Source organism: Schistocerca cancellata, chromosome 5, assembly GCF_023864275.1.
Source record: "Schistocerca cancellata isolate TAMUIC-IGC-003103 chromosome 5, iqSchCanc2.1, whole genome shotgun sequence".
In the NCBI taxonomy this organism is placed as follows: Eukaryota; Metazoa; Arthropoda; class Insecta; order Orthoptera; family Acrididae; genus Schistocerca; species Schistocerca cancellata.
In genome coordinates, this window is record NC_064630.1 from 15,305,432 (window position 1) to 15,332,049 (window position 26,618).

At 39.1% G+C, this 26,618-nt stretch overlaps 1 protein-coding gene across 1 annotated transcript in view; it reads left to right on the forward strand.

The window, feature by feature from the left end:
* The window catches only part of LOC126187878 (nuclear pore complex protein Nup155), a 261,223-nt gene that overhangs the window by 160,835 nt on the left and 73,770 nt on the right, over positions 1-26,618 (forward strand). Inside the window, 1 exon segment of the mRNA XM_049929211.1 lies at positions 14,187-14,264. Within this exon segment, the coding sequence (XP_049785168.1) occupies positions 14,187-14,264 (78 nt within the window).

Consider the following 26,618-nt stretch of genomic DNA (forward strand, 5'->3'; position numbering starts at 1 on the left):
CCCAAAGAAATGATGAAAACATAACAGTTTGTCACATAAGCTGCAACAAATGAACTCAACAGTTTTCCCTGTGCTCCGACATGTTTCCAACGTTAATGAAGATGAAGATGTATGTGGTTTGGAAGTTTTGACTCTCGAATTCCTTTGTTGTAACATTGTTCATGCCCGTGTATTTGTTGTTTTCATTTCTGTGAGATGTCGTATGTAGTATCTCACCTGCTCTCACTATTCATCACATTTATTTGCAAAGTAATGTTTTCTTACCACGTGTCTCGTATTCTATAAGTGATGTATAATATGACAGTTGCCAAGGCTACAGAAAGAGAACAAACAGTTCAGTGACCAGACAGACAGTTCATAATCTTGTGAAAAATTTAAATTAAGAAGAACTGGCACAAGGGAGTTTTAGACACTGTTGTTAATGAATCTAGCAGTATTTGACGCAATCACAGTTCAGAATACCAGTCACCTAAAACTACCGCATTCATAGTGTCTACATTAAATGTATGCGTTATTTTGTCTGAAAGTGCAAGGTCCCAAAGCTGAGTACTGCATTGAATTATGTGGAATGTGTCTTGTACAGACCATTCAACCGCCCACAGTTGACATGTCACCAGAGCATCAAGCACACTGATACGTTGTTGCATTCGTACACTTGTTGTTTTGCAAACACATTTTTATGCACATTATCTTCACCAGTTGATATGCAATATCAATAACCAAAATTTGTTACATTTTTGGTATTTTTATCCAGAGAATAGTGTTTTCAACTATCTGGGAAGGAAAAAAAAAGTTCATCTGAATACAATTCGCTATAAAATATCATCTATGAGGTGATTTTGCATGTTTGAATTTTAAGGCAGAATTCGCATCTATAGTTGTATGCAAGCTGCAAATTTTTCTGGTCACAGCAAATAAGTCACATTTCACGCAACATGCAAAACATCTAAATGAATTTTTTGATTTACATAAGTCTTTTATTAGCCATAAAATTGCTGATTTTTTCAGAGCTCTCTATAACATTTAGTCGAAGACTTCTTAAGTAATAGAAACCAGTATGTTGTCATCAATGGCAAATGTTCATCAGAGACACGGGTATCACCAAGTGTGTCCCAGAGAAGTGAGAGATCAGATAACTGTTATTTTCTATACATATAAATGATCTGATGGACAGAGTGGGCAGCAATCAGCAGTTGTTTGCTGACGATGCTGTGGCGTTCAGGAAAGCATCAAAGTTGAGTGACTGTAGGGTGATACAAGCTGACTTAGACAAAATTTCAGTTGATATGATGATTGGCAGCTGGCTCTAAATGTAGAAAAATGTAAGTTAATGTGGATGAGCAGGAAAAACAAGTTTTTAATGTTTGAATACAGTATTAGTAGTGTGTGACAGTCATGTCAGTTAAATATCTTGGAGTAACATTGCAAGTGATATGAAATGGAATCAGCATGTGAGGATTGTGGTATGGAAGGAAAATGGTAGACTGCAGTTTATTGGCAGAATTTTAGGACAGACTGGTTCATCTGTAAAGGAGACTGCTTATAGGATGTTAGTACGACCTATTCTCGAGTATTACTAGAGTTTTTCGGGGAATGCACTAGGACAGAATGAAGGAAGAAATTGAAGCTATGCACAGGTGGTGTGCTAAATTTCTTACCGGTAGGTTCGTCGAACAACATGCTAGTTTTACGGAGATGCTGTGGAACTCAAATGGGAATCCCTGGAGTGAAGGCGATGTTCTCTTGTAGGAAAACAATTGAGAAGAACAAGCATTGTAGCTGATTGCAGAATGGTTCTACTGCCCCACCATAATTTTCACCCTCCGTCATGCACTGTATGGTGGCTTGTGGAATATTAAGATGTAGATGGATTTCCTCCCAAAATTCTTAGTGCATTTACTTGCTAATTGCAATAAACCATGTGATTTATTTTCACATTCCTTTCTCATACATTCTGTTGTGGCAAGGCTTATATAAGCTGTAATTACATTAGAGATGACCAAATGCTCTGTAGTCTGCAAACACCTCTCGTTTGTATGGTCCACATTTTCTTGTGATGTAGTATTCTTATCCATCACTTCTGAATAACGAAGCATATCACTGGATATACTGACTGACAATGGTAAATAATGTCACACAAACAGAAGTGACATAAATCACCACACACTGCATAACAGAAAATGGGCAACAGATTCATGGTGCGCTGTTTGACAGTTGTGTGGTTTTCCAGTACATGTCACTTTCCCCATGAAGAGGGCTGCTCATTCATGAATTTACTGACATACTGTGTGGTCTATGTAACTGTAAACAATGGACTATTGGAATCAAAATTGTGGAAGTGTAATACTCGGTAATTTAACCTAAAGTTGGTCTGGATGAGTATTGCTAGGAAGTTCACAGCTAAGACTTTTCCAGAAAGTTACCACCATTTATGTAATCGAACTGTGAGAATTTCTGCATATTTAAGTACTTACCTACAGCGGTTCGATGTGTGGAGCACGAAAACACGCAACAGAAAACAGCATTCACAAAAGCTTTCAAGCACTGGTTCTTTTTCTAGCAATAGCACATACCATTCACACACCAATACAATGCCCTGTGGCCACAGTAAGTGGCACATGTGTGTGAGTACATTATAAAATTCTTGCTCTTGTACTTGTGAGTATTCTCTTAAACAGTTACCATATCAGTACTGTTGCCATACCCAATACCTCTCCACAGTATGGTTGCAGAAATATGGGTCTACATAATTGTTGCTTCCTGTAACCATTCATCTGGTCATCTGTGGGCACTGTGTATATCTGACTGCCACAAACAGAAGTGAGATTCATCACTGAAACCATAGAATGACACCCAGTGTCCCAGGTGACACTGGCTCCACACAATTCAAGTCTCACTTGTCTATGGTATGGTATCGTGTCAGGAGTAAATGACTTGTGGCAACTCAATATCACAACCCATCTTCCAGGGATCTGTCCCCAGCTGTTCGCGAAGGCATAGCCTATTACCTCTGCCCTGATTTCAGCTATTCTCATTTGTTTTCTCATTGTTGCCAGTTGAACAACCCTCCGATTATCTTGCGGTGCAATCCTTCTGGAAGGAACCCTGCCCAATATTCTTGGCACATTGTCGTCCTGAGCACTTCATCACCATTCATTCGGTAGTCATTGCGCTACAGCCAATTTTCTGTGTAATCTGTTGATCTGACACTCTTGTATCGCTCATGCCAGTGATTTGACCTTTCGGACAGGTATAAATTGCATGTGTACATCCTGTGGGCATGATGTGTTGTGATTTCCACCTGAACAGTTCATGTAAGATTATACACATCCAGTGGTCATAATTTACTCATCCCATTCTTCACGTGTAGGAACTCTTTTTAATTTACTGTGTGTGTGTGTGTGTGTGTGTGTGTGTGTGTGTGTGTGTGTGTGTGAGAGAGAGAGAGAGAGAGAGAGAGAGAGAGAGAGAGAGAGAGAGAGAGAGATAATTTGGGGGGTGGGGGGGGGGGGGTAAACACATAAGATTTTTTTTTCTTTTCTTGCAGCTATATGTTAATTCAGAATGGAAAGATTTCTTGTTTGCACGTTGAAATGTATCTGAGACACAAGAGACTGTAGTTACGTAACCAGCACTGTAACTCTGTACTGAAAATTACAAAGCTTGACAGTATACTCCACGGCTAGGAAATTTAAGATTTCCACTGTAAATGCAAAGTTTCATTTGTGGTTAGGTAAACAGTATTGGCAATAAGTGAATAAATGTGAGTCCTGGTTTTAAAGCGGTAACTAAGGTTGTATTTTACAAAAGCCCGATAGATACCAAATAAGTAAGCACAATCACAGAATTTAGGACAGAGTATTGAGCCACAAATGCTTGACTGACTTAAAGTGGGGTAGGATGTCAAACGGGCCAACTTGGAGCAAGAGAGGCACCACAGGACATTTTAATTTCCACTGTCTATACTTCTACAAATAAATTCAAAATACTTTGTCAGCATGACCAGGAAGATTTCAGGGTTCACACTCATAGCAGTGGAAGTTCAAAAACATAACAAAATATTTTTATTTATTTATTTATTTTACATGTGAAATTTCATAAGTGTTTTCACTTACTATTCGCTGCATTTGTTGCCATAGCTACAATTTTCTTCATAAGAAAGAGAGATTCTTCGATGAATTTTGCACAGCATAAAAACCACATTAATAGGTGTGAGACACTGTAGAATTTATTTAATTTATGAAAAAATGAGTGAGCTGTTAAATTTTAAACTTTATATTTAGAAAAAAACTCAAATTATATAGTTTATTATCTCAATTTTCACCTCAGTTTTAATAGATTTGGAAAATTCTAGAGTTCTGCAGTGAAGAGTTTGTGTTCAATAACCGTACGAAGTTTGAAAGTAATAGGATATTCAAATTGGATGTTACATGTACCCAAGTACAGAAATCTGTTTTGCTGAAAATGGCTGAATATAGGATTGATGGCTTTCATTACAGCAGTTGGTAGGGAATTCCTGTGATGATACTCTTCACCACCAGCAATTGATCTTTGGTAGCCACACCATGATTCACTTCCTTTTGGGCACACGTTGTGGATAGGATTATTGTCTGTGCACATTTTGTGGAAGTATGTCAAAACTGCTTGCTTCCTATTTTTCGTGTCCCCTGTGTTACATCTTATTGCCAAGCCATAATATATCTGTAGCTTGTCAATTTCTGCATCCGTCAGTTGCCCTCTCCCTTTTATTCCGTTCCCATTAGATAATTTTTTGCCTGACAAATCTTGTCTCAGCTTTCTAAGTCTAATGCCAAGTCTTTTCTCTACATGTCTCACAATTCTAACTTCTGCACAAGAGTCTCAGATCCATATGTAGCACATTTTTGAACCTCAAGGGACGCTTTACTATCACAATCACCAAGGTACTTCGCATATTGCAGGCTGTGGTAGGCAACAGATCTGGTAAACAAGCTAACAACTCCCTGCATCTCCATACCTCCACTTGAGCCTTTATAGTTCATATTACATTCATGATCTGGAATCCCTTTCACACAACTATGACAAAATTTGCTCAACACTTCCAACATCTAGTACTTTGCCAGTGTTAACAGATGTTGTAACAACACCGTTCAATGAAGTGTGCCCTCTTTTTTTGTCAAGTACCACCAAAAGCGACCACTATGTCCCTGTCACCATCATTTTCGATAATAAATTCTTCTGCAGCACTTTCCATTGATGATTCTGCAACTTCTTTTACAGTCCCAAGCAGTAAGCCATAATATCTCTCAAATTGAGGGCATGGAAGATTCATCACTGCACAAAGTGTTCTTGCTGCCTTCTGTCCCTTACCAACACAGCGCATGCCATATGCTTCCCTCAAATTCACATCATAACCTTTGTTTATGATTTTAGATGTCGTGCAAGATGCACCAACATTACATTTGCTGCATATCACAGATAAGTTCGTAGCAAGGCCTTTCCTGACACACTCGTCTTCCACCGCAGAAACACACTGAACACCAAAGCAATGCTGGCGCATGACATTGTCTAATATTAACTGTTACAGTATGTTAAAAACATATTGTACGAAACTTCAGATTCACAGCCTCAATTTTCATTAGTACCAAAAACAAAGTTCCTTCTTGAAGCACTCGGCGATGGTTTGTTCGCCGGCTCTGAGAGGTTGCAGTCTTGAGCCACTGGAGTAACATTTATTGTAGCATCCTTTACTGTGTATCCTTTGCCCTGGTGATGTTGTTTACAGTTGAAGCAACGAATTGTAGGCATCTTGTGCGATAATATGCCACAAACGAACACAAAACAACACAGCCAAATGAAAATCGTTTTCAAATTCTCAACACCACACTGCAAGCCTTTCAAAACAGAGAACAAACAAAATCAGTGATCAGAACAATACATGTTGGTAGCAGCAGCAGAGAAAGTCAATATCAATAGTCTTTTGTTTCATATATGACAATCTCTGGTGCAAATATAAACATTCGAATTCTACCTAGTGAAATACACGTACGTATGACAGAAGAAAGCTGTGCACAGGGGTGTGGCGCTGCATCTTGGTACACTTAATACGAAATAATGTGCTTTATAATCTCTTAAATATATATGTTTTATACATCACACTATTTAGGAAGATGTGAGCTACAAAATAGGCATGTTTTTGAAAATTTTTTTTATGTCCTACACCCCCCCACCCCCACCCCACCCCACCCCACTTAAGTGTTTTAAATTTTGTTTTTCTGAATTGTGTGACTGTTACTTCAGCAAGGATACCGACAATGTCACTTCCTAAATTGAACATTGTGCTTACTGTCTAATGTCAGAGTATAAAATGGAGGAATTAATGGGATGGCGTTGGTTTATCCTGGGTTCTGATTTGCCTTCCAGAAAAAATAGTTCTTGAGTTACATAATGATCTATTTCGTAGGACATAGCATTTTGTTTTGATGATACTGTTCATCATAGAATGCAGTAGAGTCTTTTGTAAATAATGAAAACAAAGAGAGTGAGCTTCGTACCATTTGAACTTTTCTCAAAAGTTTACAGACAGAAATGTTTAGAGGCCATGACATCTTTGTAGTCACAAACCCTATTAATTACTTGGAATTGTGACTGGTCCAAAACATCAAAACTCGAATAATGGACTGCTCTGTTTGTAACATTTAGTTGAGTAATTTCCCCACCCAATGTTTACTTCACGCTTTTGACTTATTGCTAAAGCAATTTCACATGTAAAACCTGAATACAGTTTTGAGTAACAGTGTGGGTAATTTTCATTTGGTAGTGTCCACACGCACATCATGCAAGAGTCGTTCCCATTCAGAGTAATTGACATTGAAATGCAGGGTGTATACGACCCAGGACAACCGGGAGATCCGGGAAAACCCTGCGAATTTTTTTCATCCGGTAGAAAACGGGGAAAAACCTGGGAATTTTTTAGAATTACGGGAATTTTTCATTGTTTTAGTTTTCAGTTAATTTTTTGTAATTTTGACTGGTAAGAACCGATACTCCATCAAAGGATATTATTGTATCCCCGTACTGCAGATACTTCAACAATAGAACATAAACGAGAGAGAAAAAGTGAAAATAAATTGCAAAGGAAATGCTCCATATACAATGACACACAGTGCTCATGCAAGCATCTGCTAACAGCAAAACGTGTCAAAGGCTTTTGGAAGACTATGCAATGCTTCGTAACAACAAATTGCCTCCAATGAGAGTGAAGTCACAACTGTTTCCATTAGATTCGTTTTAGCAGTTACGAGCGGGCTCATGCACAATAGAGTCGTGTTTGAGTAGTAGATTCTTCCGCTTCTGGCTACAGGAATGTGGCTGTTGGCTGTGCAAGCAGTCGCAGCAAGCAGCTAGATGGTACCGGGAAAATGGGGTGCCAAATTCATATTGTTGAGGAAAAAAACTTGTTTCACAAAGTGCCTAGCATCCAGCGCACGTTTGCGTGATTATTCATATGATTTTGAAACGCTTCCCTGTTGGTTTTTGAACACATTTTAAGTTTATTTCTGAATGAATCATTAGTTGACTTTTGAATGCATAGTGTACGTGATGTGTCTGTCAAGAGAATCCTCGTTGCACCTAGAAATAAACTTTCCGCAGGTAAAAGGGGACGGGGCTATACGAGCTGAGGGAGTAAAGTTGAACGGATGAATGCCAATCGCTGTCTGATTATGTGGTTGATTGGGTTAGCGAATCATCAGCATTGTTATAATTACTAGTGAAATCCATAGATTCAGACTATCAGAATGGAAATAAACGATGACAGGAATAACAGATGTATCCAAGAAAATGAAATCTTGACAGAAAATTTTGGCCACATCGCTACACTAGTAAGGACCAGTAGTACAGACCCCGGCTAGCAGCCGCATAAGTTCTATCCTGGAAGTAACGCGGAAAACGTGTTGTTCGAACACGTAATAACGCCTAACCGGAAAATAATCGCAGGATAACTGAACCTGTGATTCTGGCAGGGTTAGTGAAGTTAATCGGCGAACAAATTTTGACAGTGGCAGCAATAGCTACAGAATTGGTGATGACAAAATTGTTTGTTAGAACGAGGAAGGAGAAGAAATGTGGACATCACACAAATTATGGAAGAATAAGGCGATTCCACATTTATATAAGAATTTCGTAATACTACTTTTCGATCTCATGCTTGAGAAGGTGGTGCCTATGAATGAAATGTGAAACTATTTCCTAACATAAAGCTTTTTGCTTGTGTTGTTGTTGTTGTTGTCTTCAGTCCTGAGACTGGTTTGATGCAGCTCTCCATGCTAATCTATCCTGTGCAAGCTCCTTCATCTCCCAGTACCTACTGTAATCTACATCCTTCTGAATCTGCTCAGTGTATTCATCTCTTGGTGTCCCTCTACGATTTTTACCCTCCACACTGCCCTCCAATGCTAAGTTTGTGATCCTTTGATGCCTCAGGACATGTCCTACCAACCGATCCCTTCTTCTAGTCAAGTTGTGCCACAAACTTCTCTTCTCCCCAATCCTATTCAATACCTCCTCATTAGTTACGTGATCTACCCACCTAATCTTCAACATTCTTCTGTAGCACCACGTATCAAAAGCTTCTATTCTCTTCTTGTCCAAACTATTTATTGTCCATGTTTCACTTCCATACATGGCTACACTCCATACAAATACTTTCAGAAACGACTTCCTGACACTTAAATCTATACTCGATGTTAACAAATTTCTCTTCTTCAGAAACGCTTTCCTTGCCATTGCCAGTCTACATTTTATATCCTCTCTACTTCGACCATCATCAGATATTTTGCTTCCCAAATAGCAAAACTCCTTTACTACTTTGAGTGTCTCATTTTCTGATCTAATTCCCTCAGCATCACCCGACTTAATTAGACTACATTCCATTATCCTCGTTTTGCTTTTGTTGATGTTCATCTTACATCCTCCTTTCAAGACACTGTCCATTCCGTTCAACTGCTCTTCCATGTCCTTTGCTGTCTCTGACAGATTTACAATGTCATCGGTGAACCCCAAAGTTTTTATTTCTTCTCCCTGGATTTTAATATCTACTCCAAATTTTTCTTTTGTTTCCTTCACTGCTTGCTCAATATACAGATTGAATAACATCGTGGAGAGGCTACAACCCTGTCTCACTCCCTTCCCAACCACTGCTTCCCTTTCATGCCCATCGACTCTTCCAACTGCCATCTGGTTTCTGTACAAATTGTAAATAGCCTTTCACTCCCTGTATTTTACCCCTGCCACCTTCAGAATATGAAAGAGAGTATTCCAGTCAACATTGTCAAAAGCTTTCTCTAAGTCTACAAATGCTAGAAACGTAGGTTTGCCTTTCCTTAATCTTCCTTCTAAGGTAAGTCGTAAGGTCAGTATTGCCTCACGTGTTCCAACATTTCTACGGAATCCAAACTCATCTTCCCTGAGGTCGGCTTCTACCAGTTTTTCCATTCGTCTGTAAATAATTCGCGTTAGTATTTTGCAGCTGTGACTTATTAAACTGATAGTTTGGTAATTTTCACATCTGTCGACACCTGCTTTCTTTGGGATTGGAATTATTATATTCTTCTTGAAGTCTGAGGGTATGTCTCCTGTCTCGTACATCTTGCTCACCAGATGGTAGAGTTTTGTCAGGACTGGCTCTCCCAAGGCCGTCAGTAGTTCTAATGGAATGTTGTCTACTCCCGGGGTCTTGTTTCGACTCAGGTCTTTCAGTGCTCTGTCAAACTCTTCACATTGTATTGTATCTCTCATTTCGTCGTCATCTACATTCTCTTCCATTTCCAGTATATTGTCCTCAAGTACGTCGCCCTTGTATAGACCCTCTATATACTCCTTCCACTTTTCTGCTTTCCCTTCTTTGCTTACAACTGGGTTTCCATCTGAGCTCTTGATATTCATACAAGTGTTTCTCTTCTCTCCAAAGGTCTCTTTTTTTGTTGTAGGCAGTATCTATCTTACCCCTAGTGAGATAAGCCTCTGCATCCTTACATTTGTCCTCTAGCCATCCCTGCTTAGCCATTTTGCACTTCCTGTCGATCTCATTTTTGAGACGTTTGTATTCCATTTTGCCTGCTTCACTTACTGCATTTTTGTATTTTCTCCTTTCATCAATTAAATTCAGTATCTCTTCTGTTGCCCAAGGATTTCTACTAGCCCTCGTCTTTTTACCTACTTGATCCTCTGCTGCCTTACTACTTCATCTCTCAGAGCTACCCATTCTCTGGCTACTGTATCTCTTTGCCCCATTCCAGTCCATTGTTCCCTTATGCTCTCCCTGAAACTCTGTACAACCTCTGGTTTAGTCAGTTTATCCAGGTCCCATCTCCTTAAATTCCCACCTTTTTGCAGTTTCTTCAGTTTTAATCTACAGTTCATAACCAATAGATTGTGGTCAGAGTCCACATCTGCCCAAACAATTTGAAACCTGGTTCCTAAATCTCTGTCTTACCATTATATAATCTATCTGATACCTTTGAGTATCTCCAGGATTCTTCCATGTAGACAACCTATGATTCTTGAACCAAGTGTTAACTATGATTAGGTTATGCTCTGTGCAAAATTCTACCAGACGGCTTCCTCTTTGATTTCTTAGCCCCAATCCATATTCACCTACTATGTTTCCTTCTCTCCCTTTTCCTACTGTCGAATTCCAGTCACCCATGGCTATTAAATTTTCATCTCCCTTCACTACCTGAATAATTTCTTTTATCTCATCATATGTTTCTTCAATTTCTTCGTCATCTGCAGAGCTAGTTGGCATATAAACTTGTACTACTGTAGTAGGCATGGGCTTCGTGTCTATCTTGGCCACTTGTAGTAGCTTACCCACACTCCTATTTTTTATTCATTATTAAACCTACTCCTGCATTACCCCTATTTGAATTTGTATTTATAACCCTGTATTCACCTGACCAAAAGTCTTGCTCCTCCTGCCACCGAACTTCACTAATTCCCACTATATCTAACTTTAACCTATCCATTTCCCTTTTTAAATTTGCTAACTACCTGCCCGATTAAGGGATCTGACATTCCACGCTCCGATCCGTAGAACGCCAGTTTTCTTTCTCCTGATAACGACGTCCTCCTGAGTAGTCCCCGCCCGGAGATCCGAATGGGGGACTATTTTACCTCTGGAATATTTTACCCAAGAGGACGCGATCATCATTTAATCATACAGTAAAGCTGCATGCCCTCGGTAAAAATGACTGCTGTAGTTTCCCCTTGCTTTCAGCCGTTCGCAGTACCAGCACAGCAAGGCTGTTTTGGTTAGTGTTACAAGGCCAGATCAGTCAATCATCCAGACTGTTGCCCCTGCAACTACTGAAAAGGCTGCTGCCCCTCTTCAGGAACCATACGTTTGCTGGCCTCTCAACAGATACCCCTCCGTTGTGGTTGCACCTACGGTACGGCTATCTGTATCGTTTAGGCACGCAAGCCTCCCAACCAACGGCAAGGTCCATGGTTCATGGGGATTAGTAGGGCCTAATAGGCATTTGATATTGGTACTTTGTGGATTAGATTCTGTCGTGTTATAGAAATGGCCATTTGTGCCAAAACAGTCTCGTCTATTTTGTGTGTTACAAAATTTCTGCAACATTAGAAAGGCATATTTTGTTTTATCTAGCAGTGACAAAATAGACGTAATCAGATTGAAAAACCACACCAGTCTTGGGTATTATTTGTATTAACAGCTTTTTCAGTACTAGATAACGACATTTCATTTTTTCATGTAGCAAAACGTTTGATGAAATTTGATGAGGTAATAGATTCTTTCGCAGAATGGAAAGCACGCCATGCAAAGCTCTAGCAAGATTAGAGAGAAAAAAATCATAGCAGCTGAGGTTTGAAGAAATGTGTAATTGATGACGAGCCATTTAGAAGAATTTCGAACCCTGAAGATCATGACATTTATGTCATTATTAAAAATTTTACTGGCACATTTTTGTGATATATCGTAGTGTCAGTATTGGTTTTATATATCCTATATTTAATGGTATGTCACACAAAACAGCAAGTTATTAACTAACAGGCAATAAAGAGTTCAGATTTTCTGAAAAGTTCTTGTTCTCTCAATTACAAATAATCCCATCCACTATTAATAGAGATTTTTTTTTTTTTAAGAGGGGCAGGCTGTCAAACCGGCCGACTGGGAGCAAGAGAGACACCACAGGACATTTCAATTTCCACTCTCCTGAATATAGTTTGGACGTGCGGTAGAAAAATGCTTTATGAAGAGACATGGCACTGCACCTTGGCATACTTAAGACCAAATGATATGTCTTACATTTCCTCGAATACGTATGTTTTGCGTTTCATACTTTTCAGAAAGATGTGTGCTACAAGATGAACATATTTTGAAAATTCGATTTTTTTAGTATAGACCCGGTTCGCAAATGTCGTAGATCCGAGGCTGATGCGCAGAGCAGTCTGAGTTATAGTGAGTAGTCTCCACGTGACCCGTGTTTACATTTAGTGATTTTGCTGTTTCCCCTTCGTTTACTCTCACGTCAAATGAAAACAAACAGAATATCTGTGGCCGGGAGCTATCAAGTGAATAAAACACATTCACATAATTACGGAAGGCTGAAATACGTCATTAGTTTCAGATTTTATTTTATTTCCACCTTTCTGACACTCGAGCATTAATCGCCTTGCGGAGCAATGAAGTTATTTGTTATTTTTGTCTGTTTGCTAAAGAAATTTGACTTTTGTTAACCTTTTCCGCAGAGGCGGTCAATGTATTTGAAACAAAATGTTTAATTCCACAGTACTGGCTAGTTTCAACTGTTCGCTGCATTTCAAGTGCACGTTTTCATTTTCTAGCACGTATGGCATTATGCCATAATAAAGAACCAAACATGATATAATACAGTACTGGTGCTCCAAGAAAATTTCCATCCCGAAACCCACACTGAAAATCTTAATATCAGGTCGAGGTCTACTTCATTGGGAATCTGGACATACGAATATGCCCTATCAATATGCACTTTAAATGTGCACATTTTAATATGGTTCACGAAATTCCGATGTTCTTGTAGTATCCTCTGATGTCTTGTTTCTTTTATGAAATAATGGATGATTTTTCAATGTTTTACACATACGTACATACGGGCTTCCTACGTCATGATAGCTACCCAAGCGCGGTGTCGCCTGTTATCTGCGCTCTCTGGCAACTGCTGAAACGAACCTGTTACTAACAGGTCGTGGGAAAATATTGCGAATAGTGGTTTGAAAAGCGTTACTTTCAAAGTAAATATCATTTTACGTAAGTCGAACTATGTGCAAGAATGTACCATGAATTTATTTAATCACAGAGCATTTGACTCTCATTTAAAAATAAACTATTTGATGACGAGCCATTTAGAAGAATTTCAAACCCTGAAGATCAGACATTTATGTCATTATTAAAAATTTTACTGGCACGTTTGTGTGATATATCTTAAAGTGTAACACGTGCAAAAAAGATCAACAGTGTATGCGAAAGCTTAGCTTCTCTTGCAGCTTGAGACCAATATTACATGTGAAAGCCTTGCTTTTCTTGTGGCAATACTATGTACATTAATTTAAACTATTAACTTTCCCTGTTTGTGTGTTCGTGCTACTTAAGTGATGTTGCTGTTGCTGACTACATCACGTGCCCTATGCTTTGAGTATTCGTTGTCATCGGCTGCTTTGAATATTCACTGTCATCGGCTGGTGCGATCTCGTGACATGAGCTACAAACGGCTTACAAAAATGCATCAAAATCTCGATTTCAATGATTTGGAAAGTAACTTGCGGTGTTTAGTGGAATTCCAATGTATACTTTCGTGATACGCAAATACGCAGCGTACATGTTCCTGCACATCAGATATTTCCAAAACATGTCTTTTTCCCTGAGTTTGGTCGTCTAAAGTGCCGGGAAATTGTACGCCCGTGTATAAAACCATAATCATTCAAAGGATTGATAGGGGAAAATATAGTCACCTGGGAGAAAGTGTATTTTTATCCGGGAAAAATCCGGGATTTTTTTCCTTGTCCACGTATACACCCTGAAATGGGATGTTACTATGTTCATGTCTTAGCTAATTGGAGTGCTTCATTCTTGAGTTGAATCTATATTACACACATTGCACATTTATATTGTTCTTATTATTTTATATTGTTTCATGTTGTTTCAGGCTTATGAAATGCTGCTTAGTGCCAGAAACATCCCGAACAAGGAGGAAAAGGACTCAAAACTTCATGCAGCACTGCAGGTATTGTTGGTCATTACATTTTTCCATTATGGAATAGTTATTTGTCTTCACACAGTACACCTTTATCAGTGGTCAAGATGTGATCTAACGAAGCTGGCTGATACTTCAGTTATTAGATTTAATCATAATTCTGTCAATTCTGTAAGATTCATTGCATGAAAATAGTATATCTAAAAATCCAGTTTTGAGAAATAATATGCTTCAGGCAATTTACTTGCAACATGAAAACCATAGGAAAAGTAGTGTTTGTGTGTCTATATTACACATTAACACATTGTTAGGTTCTTCTGCACAGCAAATCACTGGCTGTTTGGTAGCCCACAACATTCAGAGTGAGCTTCTACACGTAACACTGAGCAACCAGAATTGAGAAAATGCCATAGCAGTACTATGGCTGAAAGTTACTATTTCATATTGCTGTAATCTTCTACCAGCATGTACCAGATCTGGCATGGTGAAGGCAGGCCAGTGGAGTTTTCAGAACAATGTGGCAGTTGCCAATGTGTTTAGGTAACTGTCAGATGATTCATTACTTGAGTAATTGTACTGTTGCTTATATTGTGTGTTGTTGTAAGAAAATGGTGACAGTAATTGCCATAGAACAATTAGTTTGCTATAGGAAAGGCAACTACTGTGAGGGAACGTCAGTCATATGATGTCCAGTTCTGGATAAAGGATCCTGCAGGCTTGTACATGCACTATGATATCCAGGAATAAGCATCCATGTTAGTGTGTGTGTGTGTGTGTGTGTGTGTGTGTGTGTGTGTGTGTGTGTAGATAGTTGCCTCGGTCTTCGCTTATATTCCCCCAGGGGGCTCACAACTTTTTTGTGAAGTTGAGTGTACATGCTTGGCCATCAAGGGGTCGCAGCTGTTCTATTCCCTTTCCATGCTGCAAGCCTTTCCTTCTATTATTCTTTTTCGCACACTCCCTTTCCACTGGATGGACTTTTTCCTGCCGTCCATTCTTGGATTTTGTTTATGGTTTTGGACATTGATCTTTTCTTTCCTATCCTCCCCTCACTCCTGTGCCTGACCCCCCCCCCCCCCCCCCCCCCTCACCCCCACCCCCAAGCACTTCACCTTTCATCCTAAAGTACAGGATCCTCAGTGTTGGATTTGACCCACCATTCCTTTTACAAATTTTACAGAAGTGCAGTTCGCGCAGGGAAGGCTGCCCAGTGCGGTGTATATTCCATATCCGTGCAACGACATAGATCATTCTGCAGTATTGGTGTGTCATATGGTAATTTTGCAGCCATAAAACAGTGTCTACTTTAAATTTTACCAGTCTTCACCCTTACTTTGTCATATACTCCAACACACTTAGATGTCAACAAAAATTTTAAAAAAATTACTATACAACTAGTACCAAACCTGCAGTGCAGTAATCTGACACTCATCTGTTCACCATTGTTAATGCAGATACTGTTGTCATGAAAGTTATGTAAATTGACCTCGTCCAGTTGTAGAGGGTGAAGCTCCTGCTCCTGCACAAAGGCTCGTCACTGTGAATACCTGTGCTATGAGATAGTTGACAACTTAAATACATTGCCATTCAGTTGGTGCTCTGACCCTCATCTTCACTTGCATCTTCCACTTGACAGAAAAACTGCTCTCTCTACGAAATTTGTTTTTAAATTGGGGCTCAGTGGATTACCAATGTTTGTATGTATCTGATGTGATCCATTATAAACGGTTCTGAAAGCCTGCGACTGTGAAAACAATAGGTTTGTTTATAAATAACTCATCTGCTACCAGTCATGATTGTCTTTATTTTATTTTTCGCACAACGCATTTCAGGAAATGATTCCTATTTTCAAGTGCGTTTTTTGTGTTTGTTATGTCATTCCTATGTAATGTTGTCGATGTGTGAGATTCTGCTTTATTTTGTTGACTTTACTACAATGTATAAGAAAACAGGTGATGTTTAGTTGGTTGTCGATCTTTTTGTGAAGTTAGTGGCGAAATGTAGAGTAATTTGTACTTACAGTTTCCATTTGTGCAGAGTCTCGCACACACTAAACATCACACACAACTTGTTGTACACTTTTAAACATTGCAAACATTTTACATAAACAAAACAGTGACACAGATGTTCTTAAAAGTAGTCAACAGAGATGACATTACAGGTCTTCCACGGAGTATAATATGCTTTTGTACAGAGGTTATGTACCTTAACAATTTGGATCATAATTTACTTAAGTCTATTTTACAATTGTACTTATTTCTATGTGTTCCTATTTTTATTTAAGTATACTATCAAAACATCTGAAGAAATTCGCTGATTCACTTTCAAGTTTTCTGTTTAATATTTTATCGTCATATTTTCTGTAATGTGAATATATCTCCAGTTCTTCTAGAAAATCCATTTTATGTCCTTTAGTTAGTCGGTGAAGTACTTTGACATTTTGGTCTATTTTTCCAAATGGGTGTCCTGTATTCTGTACATGTGTTGCTATGTTTGATGTAGTGTTTCTGTTGTTTGTGTAGGCTTTTGTGTGCTCTGTGTACCTGGTATTGAAATTTTGGCCTGTCTGTCCTAGGTAGAACATGGAGCATTACTGGCATGTGACCTTGTATATTCCAGAGTCTGAGTTTGGATCATGCTTACAGTTTATATTGTGTACTAGTTTTTGCTGTAGTTTATTAGATGTAGAAAACCCAATTTTTACTTTGTGATTTTTGAAAATATTTGCAATCTTCTGTGATACATTGTCAATGTATGGGATACTAGATATACATTTGTTTTTCTCTTTTTCTTCTGTGGTGCAGTTTGTACCTGGCTCTTTCTTCACTTTGTCTAGGATTGTGTCAACCATGGAAGCATTGTATCCATTGGCAACTGCAATCTTTTTCACTGTGTTTATTTCTTGTTGCATGTTTTCTTGGTTCAATGGTATTTTAGTTGCCCTATGTAGCACTGACCCGTATGCTCACTGTTTATGGATATTTGGGCGAGATGAGGTAGCAGGGGTTGTGGTGTCAGTCATTGTGTTTTTCCTATGAATTTTGAATGAGCATGTTTTGTTGTGTCTTGTAATATTTAGGTCCAGAAAGTTGATGCTTTTATTTTGTTCATGTTCCACTGTAAATTTAATTTTCTCATGTAGATTATTGAAGTAATTTAGAATGTCTGTGATGTCTTTCATATCCCTTTCACTAACAGCAGTGTGTCATCTACATATCTCCTATAAAATTCAGTTTTCTTTAGGCAAGGTTCTTGGCTGATAAATAATTTTTGTCCTGAGTGATTTATGTGTATGTCAGCTATAGTACCAGATATACATGACCCCATTGCTAGGCCATCTGGTTGTTTATATATGTTGCCATTAAAAGTGAAGAAGTTGTAACTTAGGGTTAGCTAAAGGAGATCCATAAATTCAACAAGTTCTGTGTATGAAAGTTTCTTGTGTTTCGTAAGGTTCTTTTGTATTACTGTTACAGCTTCTTGTATGGGTATGTTTGAGTAGAGGTTCGTGATGTCAAGTGATATAAACTGAGCATCTTGGGGGAGCTTTCTGGTTTTTAGTTCCTTAGCTAGTATCATGCTGTTTTTATGGAATACATATGAAGCAACTGCTCTTCCAGCCATGTGCAGGAAGTGGTTTCCAAAAATTATGCCACAGGAACCACAATAGAAGAGAGTGATGGTAGAGCTGGTTTGGGAAATAATTGACATAGTGAAAGTGACGGATACGACTTTTGCACAGGTAGTCGCCATATCACAGTATTGAGTGTGACCTGGTGAAAATAGCCTCGGCAACGACCCATACTAACGTTGGGCTGGTGCCTGCTTTCGTGCGGCATGATCAGCCCCAGTTGAACCGCTCTGTCAGGAGGGTAAATATGGAGTTGCATCAGTTTCGTAGGGCGGCCACTCCGTCAGACATTGGATTGATTCCTGTTGAGGCTATTGATACGGGGGATTCCACAAGGCATGGCCTACATCTCAATAGGAAAGGGAAGGGTAAACTGGCAGAGTTGTTAGCGAAATCCATAAGGCGGGACACTAGTACTCGTGGATCTATATCTTTTTTAGACTAATATCAGTGTCCAGTGTTTACCGAGGGCATGCAGCTTTACCGTATGGTTAAATGATGATGGCGTCCTCTAGGGTAAAATATTCCGGAGGTAAAATAGTCCCCCATTCGGATCTCCGGGCGGGGAATACTCAGGACGACGTCGTTATCAGGAGAAAGAAAACTGGCGTTCTACGGATCGGAGCGTGGAATGTCAGATCCCTTAATCGGGCAGGTAGGTTAGAAAATTTAAAAAGGGAAATGGATAGGTTAAAGTTAGATATAGTAGGAATTAGTGAAGTTCGGTGGCAGGAGGAACAAGAATTTTGGTCAGGGGAATACAGGGTTATAAATACAAAATCAAATAGGGGTAATGCAGGAGTAGGTTTAATAATGAATAAAAAATAGGAGTGCAGGTAAGCTACTACAAATAGCATAGTGAACCCATTATTGTGGCCAAGATAGACACGAAGCCCGCGCCTACTACAGTAGTAAAAGTTCATATGCAAACTAGCTCTGCAGATGACAAAGAAATTGAAGAAATGTATGATGAAATAAAAGAAATTATTCAGATAATGAAGGGAGACGAAAATTTGTCATGGGTGACTGGAATTCGGTAGTAGGAAAAGGGAGACAAGGAAACGCAGTAGGTGAATATGGATTGGGGCTAAGAAATGGAAGAGGAAGCCGCCTGATAGAATTTTGCACAGAGCACAACTTAATCATAGCTAACACTTGGTTCAAGAATCATAAAAGAATGTTGTATACATGGAAGAAGCCTGGAGATACTGACAGGTTTCAGATAGATTATATAACGGTAAGACAGAGATTTAGGAACCAGGTCTTAAATTGTAAGACATTTCCAGGTTGGTTATGAACTGTAGATTAAAACTGAAGAAACTGCAAAAAAGTGGGAATTTAAGTAGATGGGACCTGGATAAACTAACTAAACCAGAGGTTGTACAGAGTTTCAGGGAGAGCATAAGGGAACAATTTAAAAGAAAGAAATACAGTAGAAGAAGAATGGGTAGCTTTGAGAGATGAAGTAGTGAAGGCAGCAGAGGATCAAGTAGGTAAAAAGACGAGGGCTAGTAGAAGCCCTTGGGTAACAGAAGAAATATTGAATTTAATTGATGAAAGGAGAAAATATAAAAATGCAGTAAATGAATCAGGCAAAAAGGAATACAAATGTCTCAAAAATGAGATCAATAGGAAGTGCAAAATGGCTAAGCAGGGATGGCTAGAGAACAAATGTAAGGATGTAGAGGCTTATCTCACTAGGGGTAGGATAGATACTGCCTACAGGAAAAGTAAAGAGACCTTTGGACATAAGAGAACCACTTGTATGACCATCAAGAGCTCAGATGGAAACCCACTTCTAAGCAAAGAAGGGAAAGCAGAAAGGTGGAAGTAGTATATAGAGGGTCTGTACAAGGGCAGTGTACTTGAGGACAATATTATGGAAATGTAAGAGGATGTAGATGAAGATGAAATGGGAGATACGATACTGCACAAAGAGTTTGACGGAGCACTGAAAGACCTGAGTCGAAACAAGGCCCTGGGAGTAGACAACATTCCATTAGAACTACTGACAGCCTTGGGAAAGCCAGTTCTGACAAAACTCTACCATCTGGTGAGCAAGATGTATGAGACAGGTGAAATACCCTCAGACTTCAAGAAGAATATAATAATTCCAATCCCAAAGAAAGCAGGTGCTGACAGATGTGAAAATTACCGAACAATCAGTTTAATAAGTCACGGATGCAAACAGAACACAGCATGTTGTTCTCAATGGAGAGACATCTACAGACGTTAAAGTAACCTCTGGCGTGCCACAGGGGAGTGTTATGGGACCATTGCTTTTCACAATATATATAAATGACCTAGTAGATAGTGTCGGAAGTTCCATGCGGCTTTTCGCGGATGATGCTGTAGTATACAGAGAAGTTGCAGCATTAGAAAATTGGAGCGAAATGCAGGAAGATCTGCAGCGGATAGGCACTTGGTGCAGGGAGTGGCAACTGACCCTTAACATAGACAAATGTAATGTATTGCGAATACATAGAAAGAAGGATCCTTTATTGTATGATTATATGATAGCGGAACAAACACTGGTAGCAGTTACTTCTGTAAAATATCTGGGAGTATGCGTGCGGAACGATTTGAAGTGGAATGATCATATAAAATTAATTGTTGGTAAGGCGGGTACCAGGTTGAGATTCATTGGGAGAGTCCTTAGAAAATGTAGTCCATCAACAAAGGAGGTGGCTTACAAAACACTCGTTCGACCTATACTTGAGTATTGCTCATCAGTGTGGGATCCGTACCAGATCGGGTTGACGGAGGAGATAGAGAAGATCCAAAGAAGAGCGGCGCGTTTCGTCACAGGGTTATTTGGTAACCGTGATAGCGTTACGGAGATGTTTAACAAACTCAAGTGGCAGACTCTGCAAGAGAGGCGCTCTGCATCGCGGTGTAGCTTGCTCGCCAGGTTCCGAGAGGGTGCGTTTCTGGATGAGGTATCGAATATATTGCTTCCCCCTACTTATACCTCCCGAGGAGATCACGAATGTAAAATTAGAGAGATTAGAGCGCGCACAGAGGCTTTCAGACAGTCGTTCTTCCCGCGAACCATACGCGACTGGAACAGGAAAGGGAGATAATGACAGTGGCACGTAAAGTGCCCTCCGCCACACACCGTTGGGTGGCTTGCGGAGTATAAATGTAGATGTAGATTCTTTACAGACGAATAGAAAAACTGGTAGAAGCCGACCTTGGTGAAGATCAGTTTGGATTCCGTAAAAATATTGGAACATGTGAGGCAATACTGACCCTACGGCTTATCTTAGAAGCTAGATTAAGGAATGGGAAACCTACATTTTTAGCATTTGTAGAATTAGAGAAAGCTTTTGACAATGTTGACTGGAATACTCTATTTCAAATTCTAAAGGTGGTAGGGGTAAAATATAGGGAGCGGAAGGCTATTTACAATTTGTACAGAAACCAGATGGCAGTTATACGAGTTGAGGGGCATGAAAGGGAAGCAGTGGATGGGAAGGGAGTGAGACAGGGTTGTAGCCTCTCCACGATGTTATTCAATCTGTATATTGAGCAAGCAGTAAAGAAAACAAAAGAAAAATTCGGAGTAGGTATTAAAATCCATGGAGGACAAATAAAAACTTTGTGGTTCGCCGATGACATTGTAAGTCTGTCGGAGACAGTAAAGGACTTGGAAGAGCAGTTGAACGGAATGGACAGTGTCTTGAAAGGAGGGTATAAGATGAACATCAACAAAAGCAAAACGAGGATAATGGAATGTAGTCTAATTAAGTCGGGTGATGCTGAGGGAATTAGATCAGAAAATGAGACACTCAAAGTAGTAAAGGAGTTTTGCTATTTGGGAAGCAAAATATCTGATGATGGTCGAAGTAGAGAGGATATAAAATGTAGACTGGCAATGGCAAGGAAAGCGTTTCTGTAGAAGAGAAAGTTGTTAAGTGTCAGGAAATTGTTTCTGAAAGTATTTGTATGGAGTGTAGCCATGTATGGAAGTGAAACATGGACGATAACTAGTTTGGACAAGAAGAGAATAGAAGCTTTTGAAATGGGGTGCTACAGAAGAATGCTGAAGATTAGATGGGCAGATCACATAACTAATGAGGAGGTATTGAATAGGATTGGGGAGAAGAGGAGTTTATGGCGCAACTTGAATAGAAGAAGGGATCAGTTAGTGGGGCATGTTCGGAGGGATCAAGGGATCACCAATATAGTATTGGAGGGCAGTGTGGAGGGTAAAAATCGTAGGGGGAGACCAAGAGATGAATACACTAAGCAGATTCAGAAAGATGTGGGTTGCAGTAGGTACTGAGAGATGAAGCAGCTTGCACAGGATAGAGTGGCGTGGAGAGCTGTATCAGGCCAGTCTCAGGACTGAAGACCACAACAACAACATCAGTGTCCAATGAGAAGTTCAGGCAGGCAGGTGCTAAAGAGGTCCAAAACTCACAAAATTCTCACAATAGGAAAGTAAATAATAATGTTACCATATTTAACCTAAATATTAGTGGATTAAAGCAAAAAGTAGATTCTCACAAAAGTAAAGTAATAAATGATGTTACCATTTTTCACCAAAATATTTCGGGATTGAAGAATAAAGTAGATGAGCTCCTGGTTTGTTTAGATGACATTGAATCTGATAATGTAATAGATAAACTATGCCTGTCTGAGCATCACATTGTGTCTGATATGGAAAAGGTAAATATCAGTGGTTATAAACTAGCTGCACATATGAGTAGAGAGAATAAGGTGGGGAGTTGCTATATATCTCAAAAGTTATCACTGTGTAGAAAGCTTAGATACAGAAAAGTTTTGTCTAGAGCAAAATATAGAAGCATGTGCCTGTCAACTTAAACTGATGGAGAGCTCTTTTATAATTGTAACAGTACATAGGTCCCCTTCAGGAAACTTTCATTTATTCCTGGAAAACTTGGATGCCTTGTTGTGCTGTCTGTCAGGTAGGGGAAGGCAAATTATTATTTGTGGGGACTTCATTGTTGGTTCACAAAGAGTGTAACAGGAAGAATGACCTGGAAGTCTTGCTCGACATGACATTTGTCATTAATTTTCCTTCTCTGGTAGTAAAGGACAGCAGCACATTGATAGATAACACTTTTATAGACCAAGATAGGTTTAAAAACATAAGTTTTTGTCCTGTTGAGAATGGGCTTTCTGATCATGATGCTCAGCTAGTTACAGTATATGACATAGCTCCATTCAGTAATTCAAAACTACCCTCCAAAGTTGTGCATTCAATTAATGACTCAGCAGTTAGAAGTTTCAGAGAAAATCTTCAGCAGTTAGACTGCGATGAGGTGTACAAGGAATCCGATGCTAATTTAAAATATAACTTATTTCATGATACACTTGTAAGAGAATTTGAAAACTGTTTCCGCAAGAAAGTAGTTAAATCTTATTACAAGAAACAATGCAAAAAAAACCTTGGCTTACTAAAGGAATAAAAATGTCTTGTAATCACAAAAGGAAACTGTATCTAACAACAAGAAATAGTAATGACCCAGAAACAGCCAAATATTATAAAAACTACTATGCTACATTAAGAAAGGTTATTAAAAAGTCCAGAAGCATGTGCATCTTGTCTGATAACAAAATCAAAACAATTTGGAATATTACTATAAGGGAGACAGGGCAACCAAGAGTACAGGATGACGGCATCACCATCAAAGTGAGTGGTAACTTGATAAACAACAAGCCGGATGTCGAAAACATTTTGAATAATCATTTTTTAAATGTTGTGGAGAAAATAGGATCTAAATGTTCATTAGAAGAAGCAAGGCAGCTAATGAAAGAAGCCTTACCACATCATTTGATTCAATTGAAATTCCACCCACCTCTCTTTCTGAAATTTGGAATATAATAAACTCTCTCAAGAATAAAAGCTCGCATGGAATAAATGCCATTTCCAGTAGGATAATAAAAGCTTGTTTCCAAGAAATAAGTGGGATTCTTAGCCACATACGTAATAGCTCTCTGAAGCAGGGTATTTTCCCAGATAGACTGAAGTATGCCATTGTTAAACCACTGCATGAAAAAGGGGATACGTCTGACATCAACTACTACCGCCCAATCTCTCTTCTGACTGCCTTATCCAAAATTCTTGAAAAAGTAATGTATTGTAGAGTAGCTTCACACCTTTGTAAAAATAAAGTTTTAACAAAATGTCACTGTGGTTTCTAGAAGGGTTTTTCAACAGAAAATGCTATATATACTTTCACTAATGACATATTAAATGCTCTGAGCAACCAGAAGTCACCCGTTGGGATTTTTTGTGATCTATCAAAAGCTTTTGGTTGTGTAAATCATGGAATACTTGTAGGTAAGCTCAAGTGCTGTGGTATCAATGGGACAGTGCTCAAATGGTTTAAATCATACCTAACTGGAAGAGTGCAGAAAGTTGAAATAAACGGTTCACATAATATGCAAAAAACTGGTGATTTCTCAATCAAGAATGGCGTGCCGCAAGGTTCAGTCTTGGGTCCTCTGCTGTTATTAATATATATTAATGACTTGCCGTTCTATATTCACGAATATGCAAAGCTGGTACTTTTTGCTGATGATAAAAGTATAGCTATGACACCCAACAGATAATAATTAACTGGTGAAATTGTAAACAGTGTTTTTTCAGAAAATCAGTAAGTGGTTCTCTGCAAATGGGCTCTCATTAAACTTTGACAGAACACAGTATATACAGTTCCACACAATAAATGGAATGACACCATTAATAAATATAGACTTCGATCAGAAATCGGTAGCTAAGATAGAATATTCAAAATTTCTGCTGAAATGTTTGAGTTCAGCTACTTACGCTATTAGGGTCATAGCAAATTGTGGCAATATACATCTGAGTAAATTAGCTTACCACGCCTATTTTCATTCTCTGCTTTCGTATGGCTTAATATTGTGGGGTAACTCATCATTAAGTAAAAGAGTGTTCATTGCACAAAAGCGTGTAATCAGAATAATTGCTGGAGCTCATCCAAGATCATCCTGCAGACACTTATTTAAAGAGCTAGAGATCTTCACTGTAGTCTCACAATATATATATTCACTTATGAAATTTGTTATTAACAATGCGAACGAATTCAAAAGTAATAGCAGTGTACATGACTACAACACTAGGAGAAAGGATGATCTTCACTACTCAAGGTTAAATCTAATTTTGGCTCGGAAGGGGGTAAATTATGCTGCCACAAAAGTCTTTGGTCACTTACCTAATAGCATCCAAAGTCTGACAGAAATTAAAAGCATTTGTTAATGGCAACTCCTTCTACTCATTAGATGAAATTTTGGATATAGTAAGTGGGTAATTCCCACAGCCACCCCCCCCCCCCCCCCTCCAACCCCAACACCAAAAAAAAAAAAAATTAAAAATATTAAGTGTCATGTATTATTTTGTGTAATGTAATATCTTGTATAGGCACCTTTTCTTAACCTGATACGTTCCACATCATTACGAAGTGTCGTATTCATGATCTATGGAACATGTACTAATCTAATCTAATCTAATCTACAGGACGTACACACTAATAGGTTATCGGGCCTCAGTATACAGTAGGCAGTATATAGATTTGTATACCTGTATTTTATTTTATTTTATTTCTTGAGGACTGGGCAAACTGGTGAACAACAGTGGTGTTTTGCAATTTGCACCCAAAAGTGGTTGTAGACAAAGACTAACTTTGGGGAGTGATAGTTCGCAGTTGTTGCATTTTGGGATCGCCTTGCAGGAGGATGACGCATGACGGAAGAGTAAGCATCAGAAGCACACCAAGGGTGGTGGGACGTAAGGTTTCATGTTGCACCTGTACATGGTGACTAACTTTTTGCAGGTGAATATTACTTTCAAAGGCTAAGATGAAGGCACCTGTATCTGTTCAGTTATCCAGTACCACTTTGTCTCGACTACAGTCAGTCTCCTCATTGTGGTACTCCTACCCACTACAGTGCCGCCCATGTCACCTTTTCAGCCGTTGAGCTAACGATCGCTTCCACCAATCTCATGGCTTTGCTACAGTTGTCACTACATGATGATCTTTGTGACAGTCGTCACTTTCCCATGATCCCTGTCATGTCCTTGCAACTGCTTGTATGACTGAGTACCATGGTAGGTGCTTCGAAGAGCCGACTGTCAGTTGCGTGCCTCTGCTGTTACCTTCTCCCCCGTCAGATTCCATCGATGAGGCTGTGGAAAGTGTCTCCTTATTTGATCACCCAGTTTGCTGGTACTGCTATTCATTTTTTCTATAGGTCTGTTCCGTCACCTGCCAGTACCATGGCAGAGTAAAAAAAAAATCGCAAGAGTTATTTAGTGTTTAAAGTGGCACCTGTCACTGACCCACCTTACTGCTTTTGACTTCATGCTATGGCTTGCTAAGTAAATGTAGGAGGACTGCTGGGAGCGCTATGTCTCATACCTGGAAACATAAGCCTCTTCATTGCAGATATGAGTCGGTCTCCATAGTCTTCTGAGTTGCTGAAGATGCGCAATCGTGCTTTGTCTCTTCCAACAGGATTTTTCTCTGTACTGATGCATCAGGTCTTACTGGGCACCTTGCAACCCACTTTGCAATGGCGTCAGTGTCCTCTTCACAGACATCTGCATTGTGGATGCATAAGTGACAAGATGTCCCTGTCTCCTTCCCCCCTTGGCATGCCAAATGATATAACTATCCTTTAGTTGGAAGAAGTGATTGCAAAATTTATGGCCTGAAAACAGAAAAATGATTGTATAAGAAATTAAATTTTAAATAGAGTTC